At 50.9% G+C, this 9,286-nt stretch overlaps 2 protein-coding genes across 5 annotated transcripts in view; both read right to left on the reverse strand.

The window, feature by feature from the left end:
- LOC110982584 (trans-1,2-dihydrobenzene-1,2-diol dehydrogenase-like) overlaps positions 1-9,275 on the reverse strand; it is a 28,603-nt gene extending 19,328 nt beyond the window's left edge. The window contains exons 1-2 of one of the 4 annotated variants that reach the window (XM_022241121.2): positions 8,898-9,274; positions 8,424-8,627 (exon numbers count right to left, since the gene is read on the reverse strand). Coding sequence is in view for 1 of the 4 variants with exons in the window: in XM_022241102.2 (XP_022096794.2) it covers positions 8,898-9,076 (179 nt within the window). In the remaining 3 variants the exon portion in view is untranslated. Of the gene's footprint in view, positions 1-8,423; positions 8,628-8,822 lie in introns of all 4 variants that reach the window. The other 3 variants (XM_022241130.2, XM_022241102.2, XM_022241112.2) reach the window with 3 other exon arrangements.
- LOC147799083 (uncharacterized) lies at positions 1,057-7,610 on the reverse strand. Its single transcript, XM_087137271.1, has 2 exons — positions 6,484-7,610; positions 1,057-6,225 (listed from the first exon to the last, which is right to left on the reverse strand). The coding sequence occupies exon 2, from the start codon at positions 6,015-6,017 to the stop codon at positions 1,434-1,436; it is 4,584 nt and encodes a 1,527-aa protein (XP_086993397.1). The 5' UTR covers positions 6,018-6,225; positions 6,484-7,610; the 3' UTR covers positions 1,057-1,433.
- Positions 9,276-9,286: the final 11 nt, after the last annotated feature.

A 9,286-nucleotide genomic window follows, 5' to 3' on the forward strand; every position in this document is an offset into this window, starting at 1 on the left:
CAGAGCCCTTTCCCGGGTGTGACGATGGGTCTCTCCTCGGGGATGCGAGCGGCATGCGCTCTAGCTTGGGGGGGTTGTTCATCATCGTCTGGCCCCTTTGTTTCCAACGTCATGGTCAGCGGCGCTGTCCTCTGTTTGTTCAGGTTGACGTAGCGATGAAGCGTCTGGTGGTACAACTTGACTTTTGCATCGTCAGATAGATCTTGCCTGTCGAGAAGTTCCCTCATGTCTGTGTCTAGGCTATGCACCACTCGCGTGGTGGGTGTTTGTTCCAAACGCCGGGCCGACTGCAGCTTTAAAAGAGTGTCTTGAGGAACGAGTACCATCTTTTTGGCGTGTTCCATGCTCACTTGAACAGTAACCCGCCTAGGGCGCTCAGGACCGGGGTGAGTAAAGCTCCAAGGAAACCCCCCCTTTGGCGTAGGAGTTTCTTCTTCTTTTGCGAACCGATTTTTCTATCACCGAGAACCCGCAGATGGCGTTTGTATTTCAGCAACTTCTTTTTCTCTGACGGTTTGAGTGGAATGTTTCCGTTTAGGACGTTCAAAGCGCACTCGCATAAACAATGGAGGAGTTCTCTGTTGGCCCCTTGGATGATGCCCTGTCGTTGCTTGTCGCTGCCCCGGGCCAACACGTGAAGGTAGGGCGCGTTGTGACGCACGCGCCTCGACATCTTCGAATGAGCACAGTCGGTCTCAGCTTCCCGCATTTATACCTTTGGAACGTATACGACGGGATATTCTCCCGGCAGGATGTTAGTCCTCAGTCTCAGTCTTTCGGGCGTATCGGGCTTCAAGTCAATGAAGAGATAGCCATACGGAGCTGAAGTGGCGTCGCGGTAAGCCTCCATCATGTACTTCATCTTTGACGGGTACATCTGCCTCGCCAAGTGGTTGATTTGTGATGCGTCTCTAGGATTTTTGAAGAGAATCAAATAATGGGCGTTCAGACTGATGGTGCGCATTTCTTTTCCCTTGTAAAACAAGTTTTGGAGAATGAGGATGACGGACATATTTCGGTGGTGGCTCCCTTTGGTGAACAGTTCAGTCACCTTAACATTGTTGCCACTTTCAGACATGAGGTCATCTATCACAACCAGGTTTCTCTGCCTCCGGTCAAGGCTCGAAAGTAAGTCTCCGGGATAGCCCTCCACAAATCGTATTTGAGGCACCAGACTAGCCAGATGGTCGTAAGCATCTTGGTACTCTCCGTAGCACCAAACGATGTTCTCGGGTGGTGGGTCGATGAGCTTATCCCCCTCGGCAAGAATAAGACGTTTCACAAACTGGGTTTTGCCACTTCCTGTCGGGCCCGCAATCACAGCGGTGAAGGGATGCCTCAGTCTCGCGTCCATGGACCAAAATGGTGTCCCGATTGCGGGCGGTTCTGTTTTATAGCGAATGGTGGGCCGTGTTCGGGGGGGGGGGTCAGGGTTATATCTCCAGGTAGGTGGTGGAGATGCCGTCGTCCGCTACCTTTCTCTTCGGGTAGAGGTACGTATACGCGCGTTTGACTTGTTCGTACGTGTACATCGATCCGTCTTGCCGCATGCGAAATCCGCGGTTGACGCCTTCCCCCACCACTTGGCTTTCCAGCGTGTCGAGGTATTTCCTTTTCGTGATGTTGTTTGTAGCCCTACTGAGCCCCTTGCAGCTGATCTTGTCTTTGGCCCCGAAACAGTAATACGTCTTGCTGCACAAGGCGACGATGCCGTCCCCCTCCCACTCGACTTTGAAGAGCCCGGGCGTTCTCTTGTCGTAAGCGCGATGGGCGGGCGTATCGTCGCGTGGAAACCAGTCCGATTTTATTCGCTGGTACTCCTCTCGCAGGTCGGGTTTCACGACATCGTCGAGGCTTTTACCGGCTATCGCCAAATAGGCCGAGTCAGTGTCCATCTCACAAAGCTGGAAGTCGGCCGTATCTACGAATTTCAAGAGAAAGTCAAAGTAGAACTGCAATATTCGTAATTTAGCGTATTGATAGACAAAAAATCCAATCTGCAAAGGGAGGCCCAGGCGGATCGCCGTCTTGTTCATCTCAACTTCGTACAGGCTGTCCCCTAGCGTGTGTATCGCTCTAAAGTGCGGGTTGTTAACGAGACGCATCGCTTCCTCGTCACTGCCACAGACACGCACATCCAGATGTTTCTCTTGATTAGTCACGGTTTTGCCGTACGCCGAGTTTCCCAGGAGTTTCGTCGTGTCTGCGATGATGGCCTTCGCCGGATCAGCATCCCCCTCCCTCCTTGCATCGCTCACAGCCTCCCCGAACGGTCGGAAGCAGGGGGAGGATCTGTACTGGATCGCTTGATAGACGCGGGTGACTTGGAGCCCATGTTGGAGGTACCATTTTAGCAAGGGCGTAGCCAACAACAACTGCTTGCCAAACATGCTTCCAATGAGGCTTCGTCGGGGAGTCTTCATCAGTCCCTCCCTCTCAGCGTACTGGCGCATATGTTCCCCGATATCTTCGCGACTGATGTCGGCGTTTTTGAAAATGGGAGGCATTTCGGCGAACCGTTCTCGGAGATGGTTGGGTACCTCGATGTCGCATTCAATTAGCCCAAATAGGTCTCCGTCCATCACTCCTTTCAGGATGCGGTTGAGATCCAGGCGCTCCTCCTGCAGGGGTAGCCGTAACGTTTTGAGGAACTCTGACGCCTCCCGATTCGATGACAACAGCTCCAGCCAGGCACATTCCCAGATTTCAACCAACCCGTGTCCTTGGGAACGGATATAGTCGGACATCGCTTCGGTCTCCTCCCGTAGTTCGTCGCGCGACTTCTTCCTGACGGTGTTGTTCTCTCTGATGTTTAAGCGGCACCGGTGACCGTGCCAGAAGCACCCTTGAAATTGGTAGACGGTATTGGTTTCTTCGCAGAATCCATCCACGGGGATGCGACGGGGACCGATGCGCTTCTCGCCGCGGTTCAACTGGTGGCGGATGAATATTCCCCCGGTGTGCGCCATCCATTCCAGCCACTCTGAAGCTCTGACCGAGTATTTGTGGCTTGGGACTGGCCTGAAGCCTTCTTGTTCCCTCCTTCGGAGAAAAGTCCCGACCGGCATGGGCTGCATCAGAGACCACAAGTAGAGGGCGTTAGCGTCAAAGCCAACGATGTTCTCGCAGGTTTTGGGACCGTCGCGAATGAGAGTCTTGCCACTTTCATGGTACCTGTGGAACACGATGGACGGACCACCCACGATATTCTTTTTCAAGAGATAGTACAAGTCCTTGTTCTCACAGTCTATGAGAGAGAAGCTAATGTCTCGTGGTAACGTCAGGAACAGGTAGTACAGTGACAGGCCGGGCACGGATATAGCACACTTGAACATGTCCATTTCCCGCGCTTTGTAAAAGTCAAACATTTTTTGTACAGCTTCAAGGAACGGGGTGACGTCCAAATTGTTGTACCACACCAGGAAGTCGCGCATTGTCTCCATTCCCCGCTCCCTCCAGATGCGATGGCAGTGCGCGTAATCCTCTTCAGAGATGTTGGCCCCCTTTAAGGTACTAAAAAAGGCATCATGCGACGGAAGCTGTGTTTCGTCGAGCTTGTCCACGCTGGTCATGTAGTCGTACGGGAAAAACCCTTTGGTGTGAGAACAGTCGTACGCCTTTAAAAATTTGTCGTACGAATAACCGGGAGCCAGACAGTTCGAAATGTCTAGAAATTTGAATTTCCGCGTTTTGAGGCACATGTAGCACCCGGCCCGCTTAGTCGTCATTTGAATTTCATCATCAGCAGCACGTAACAATCTGTACAAATGTTTCTTAATGACGTTGATGTCGTACTTACTGGAGTTGAATCCGATGACCGGAATTTCGCGCAGGTAGTCGTCCAACTCCTGACGCAGAGTCTCCAAATGCGCTACCATAGCATGCGCACCGTCCGAATCCAAGGGCTGTTCGTCTTCCAGTTCGTGGATACGAGTGAACACATCCTCAAACAGGTACAGCATGCACGAGTAAGCCTCGTCACCAATCTCGTACAAGTAGTCGAGCATGCGCTTCGCAAGATCGGTTGGGTCGCCCTCCGTCACGAAACATCTCGCCTCTTCGAAGCCGCGGACGTTGCTCGCCACACTGACGCTGAGGAGTTCGTGGCGGTTGCACCAGGACAATTTTCCCGCGTCGGTCTCAGCTTCCGCCACCCTGTCAAAGTAACATTCGAAATCATATGTAGCGCGGTAGGGAAAGTACTTCAGGTCTTCTTCGATGTCGATCCCTACCTCCTCCAGTTTGTCAAATATCGACTCTCGCAAGGCGTAAATACCCCCAGGAAACTTGTGCTTCACATTGACAACGCACGTGGGCTCATGGCGGTGGAGGTTAAACGATCTAGTGAACACTGTCCTACATTTCTTGCACTCGAAGGATTGGCTGTACGTGTCAATGTCGCAAATGTACGAGAAGTGTTTACCGTGTAGGTTCATATTCAAGGTAGTTGGGTACCTTCGAAGCGATCGACGCACTAACCTCACCCTGGGTCCCTCATTCGCAGGAGCATCGCCAGTCGGTGGTTCTAGGCTGTACACATGAATGTTTACCTCAAACATTACTTCTGCCGTAGCCAAATCATCCATAGTCACGCCCTCGGTGATTCGTCGTTCCGTATGGCGTTCGAACCTTTCCACCAACCGTCTTGTCGGTGTTTCCAGCGCCCCCAGAGTCGCTCCATGGTGGCGGGCGAGACATCTGAAGAAACACAGGTTGTCGGTGTACCTCCCACCCCGATGGGCGTGGTGCGTGAGACTGTTTAGACCCGGGTTGTTGCGAACGCAGTGGGGTAGGGAAGTGGGAGCACCGATGTAAAAGCGGTTCATTTTGTTCACGTAAATGGCCATGTTTGTCGGCATTACCACGGTCCATTTCGTGTCGGGTCTTTGCTGTTTGACGTGCTCCAAGACGTCTATGTCTTGTAGACGCGCCACCAAACCATCAGCATCGTTGCGGGACGCCACCGTGACTGCGGCGGGAAATAACGTTGGGTTATTGTGCGAAGGATGAAAATAGCGCAAATCTCCCGTTTCCACGTGGCGAAGGATGAACCCTAGCGAAACGTTTATTTTCACCCGACACGTGAGCCTTTGCAGAATGCTGTCCATGATCCGACGATAGGAGGCCTCTGGGCGATTCAGCCGTACGTTGTAAATGTCCTGCACGACTCGATCAACCCGATGGTGGGTTCTGATCGCGGACCAATGCTTTCCGTACAGTTCATCAACTTCAGGGTCTCGGTTATCCCCCATTCCGCCCGCGAAGTTGACCGGGTCTTCTTGCAGCGGGTCCGCGGGACGGCCAATGTACAGCCTGACATTAGCGAGCAGGAACGAAGTCCACTCCGGAATGAACTCCCGAAAATACGCCTCAATGTTCTCCTTCTGAAAGTTATCGATGAAACGTTCCGCCGCTTGGGGATTTTCGAATGCAACAGGTCGGGGAAGGTAGCGGCAGGTGTCCGGTTCGAAATATTGCACCGCACCAGTGCCGGGAAGGCGAAAAATACCCCCGAATGAAATGTTTACCGAGTGCTCACTGGTGGTTTTGGAGAGAAGTGCTTTAGCCACCGTCTTATAGTCTCTGGCGGTTCTCACCGTACGAATGTTAAACACATCCTCCCCATCGCGCTGGCTATCGGAGTGGTTCGACCGAATGCTTGCCCAGTTGTCTCGCACCGTACGCGTGATGACATCCTCTCCCTTGAGTGGACAGTCTGTCGGATCATCCTCGAAGATTCCTTCTCGAGGTTTAGGAGCCCGCTGAAAATGGACTTTGGTGACGTGGCGCTTTAGCGAGTCCGCCCGAAGAAACTCCTTTCCGCACACGGGGCAACGGTGCTTTGTTCTACCAGCTGCGTTGGCGAGTCGAGGTTGGGGTGGGGGCGCGCTCCAGTGGCTGCAGCCGGGCTGGTTGCTGTCGGTCACGGTGGTAGGAACATCCGGTGCGAGCGGCATGACCGTTGTCTTGTTCTTAGGCTTGGGTTTTAGGTGAAGGCGATGTAGATGACGCTGCATGTTATCGCGACGCTTAAAGGTTGCACGGCACTCGGGACAGGAAAAGTGTTTCTGGATGTCGTGCGAGGAGGCGTGTCGCCGCAAATGATCTCGCCGCACAAATTTTTTTTTCGCATTTCAGACATTCAAAAACACCAGCCGATTTCTTGACCTTTTCCCGCTTATCGCGAAGAGGAGAAGCCACATCATTGTCGGGACGTCTGCCATCCTATCGACATACAAAAGAAGAGAGAGCTGGATAAGCAGCGGGTTAAAAAAAAAAAAAAGGGAGAAAAAAAAACATTAAAAAAAACCAAAAAAAAAAAACCAAAAAAAATTAACAAAGAAAGAAACACAAACAAAACAACAAAGATTCAAACGACAAAAACACAACACACATAATGAGACAAACACCATTAAAATACGTAAAACAATATCATGAGGAGAAAAAAAACACACCAATCCAAAACGAACATCGGCCACTTACATTGCCCAAAATATTATCGGCGATTGACTGAATCTCCTCCAACTCGCTGTTTGTGTACTCAGGACTGTCCCACGGTTGAGGCGTTTCGGTCCACTTCATAATCTGTTCCATTTGACTATCGGTGTAGTCCGGACTTTCCCAAGGCTGAGACATTGTCGAACGTATTGCAGGTTACGGTATGCGGGCGTAAATACCACAACTTAAGTTGGTTTGAAGACAAATGATTTGAAGAAGCAGCGACAACCGGCTATATAGCGACCTTCACGGGCGATATGGAGCGCACACCCCATCCGGGTGCTTTGAGGATCGCCAAGCACAGATGGGTGATACCGCCCTCCCACCTTTGCTCGTCCGAGCTGACCAGTACAGTTGGGCGAGGTCGGGATGGTATTGCTATTCGTGAGCCCCCATTGTCCGAGCGAGCGCAGACACGACCGGGCATGTAGGCGATGAGCCGTTATCGACTTTCCATTGTCCGGGCGGTCCTGCACAGATGCGGGTCGGCGGCTCCGTCAAGGCCTTAATGAGTTTCTGGTGATGAGTCCTTAATGACTTTCCATTGTCCGGGCGGTCCTGCACAGATGCGGGTCGGCGGCTCCGTCAAGGCCTTAATGAGTTTCTGGTGATGAGTCCTTAATGACTTTCCATTGTCCGGGCGGTCCTGCACAGATGCGGGTCGGCGGCTCCGTCAAGGCCTTAATGAGTTTCCGGTGATGATTCCTTAATGACTGTCCATTGTCCGGGCGGTCCTGCACAGATGCGGGTCGGCGGCTCCGTCGAGGTCTTAATGAGTTCCTGGGCGCTGAGGCTTGAATGGAATGACCATTTATGAGTTCTCTGATTTTATGTCACACTTGGCTTAGCGCGGTAGCCTGAGGGTATGTCTGAGAAAACAGGCGGTGACAAATGCTGCGGGTTCCATAGTTGTTAGTTCACAAAAGCTTGCAATGGCACCATGGGAAACTAGTACCCGAAAAAGTACAGTTTTCCGTCGCACATTTTTTTGTCAGTACAAACTGTGCCTGATGGCAGCCGGCCCGAGCCCTGCCTACAAAGTGGTCATCCTCAACGCCTCCTTGTTCGTGAGAAAAGTCAAAGTCACCTCGGCCGTCATGCAAAAAAAAAAAAAAAAAAAAAAAAAAGGGGCCCTTACATGTTAACGTTTCCTAGGCAATTCTTAGCGTGTACGTTTACCGATTAATCTAGTAAACCTCTCTGTGCTGGCGTTAAAAAGTGTAATAAAACAACAAAAAAAGGTACCCCTTACATTGCCCGTTGACCACTTAAGGAATTCCGTCGAATTCCGGTTGGTTTTAGGCACCCGTGTTACATCGTTTCTTCTTTCTCGTTCTCACCCCCCGAGTCAACCCTTTCCTCCCGCGTCACCGCCCCTCATCAACCCGACCGCGCGCCCGCCTCCCTCCTCGCGCCACTGCCCACCGCCGCCTGCCGCTCGTCTTCCCCCTCACGTCCCTACCCCCGCCAGGCCCCCTCACCTCCTCCCACCAAAAAACCCCTCACATGGGGGTGCGGTTTGCTCCGTCTATACTACTAATTTGCATGTACATGTCATCATCTGCTGGTTTATTTATTCGTCCCTAGTCTCGTGTTTCTCATGTTATATTTGTCAGTCAATACTATGTTTTGAGAGATCCCTTACTCAACAACCTTTGTTTTTTACGAAATCCCGCCACTTCCTATTGTTTCTGTGCACTATGTGTTATATGCATTTGATTATTTGTGTTGTGGAGTGGAAATAAAATGAAGTGAATTAACTTTGGCAGGAAAAATTTGCATTGGAACATTCATGCCCGGAGGGCCATGATAAGTAGGTCATGAAATGTTGCACAGACTACCATCGGCGAAATTCGAAAAGCTTTGGTTCCTATGGTCTGAAAGCTATGATATGTTCTTCTCAATATCAAGGTAGCCTCATACACCTGCGAGGTTCGGTGCAAATCCCACATAATTATGGGCTCCTATTGGATTTGACATGGTGGTTGAACCACCGTGGTTCATCAGATCTTCAGTAGGATAGGCTTCTCAATTGTTACATTGGCCGGCAAAACCAAGTTTCTTCCACCAGTGAAAACAGTAGACACCATACGATAAATTGCCTTGACCGAATCTCCCTCTCTTGCTCCCTGCAAAGTACATGACATTAATAAGCATGCAGGGCAGTGGATCCACCTCTGATATAATACTGATCAAAAATAATACCAAAGATTGTGTATTCAAGCGACTGTTTCACAATGCTCGAGCGGACCACAGCATTAAAGTGGCATGCTGAGTAGACCAAACTATTTCCCTGCTTTATGGGCTAATGTATTTTGATTTACCTCTTCGTCTACAGGTCCAGTACAACGTGCTTAATTTGGTTCCAACGAACGCCACATACATGTTGGTTAACGTACCTGAGTACCGTAATAAGGCTCGATGAGCTATGTAGCTTTGCCTGAACTTTGCTCTCAGAGTGCTCTGTCATCGCGTGTTTGTAGACAAGTGACGAAATCACCTGTATGTGTACACAAGTCACATAGTACAGTGTCTGGGTCGTGATATTCTGCGTGCCACGGGTTTTGTAAAACTGCATTCATTCGGAGCTTCCGCATGTCCAAATGTTGTCCATTGACTTCAATCTGTTCACTTGTTCGAAAACACAGAGTACGGTTCCTGATTCTCTTTATGTGTAATTCACTGAGGGTAATACAGTGGGGAGGTATGCACTGTCGAATTGACAACGGACGGAAGCTTCGACTCAAGCACATAACGGTTCAGTATGGTGTTCCATATGTGCCGTCCG

Source organism: Acanthaster planci, linkage group LG05, assembly GCF_054643075.1.
Source record: "Acanthaster planci isolate LZ-2023a linkage group LG05, COTS_SCS, whole genome shotgun sequence".
Taxonomy (NCBI): domain Eukaryota; kingdom Metazoa; phylum Echinodermata; class Asteroidea; order Valvatida; family Acanthasteridae; genus Acanthaster; species Acanthaster planci.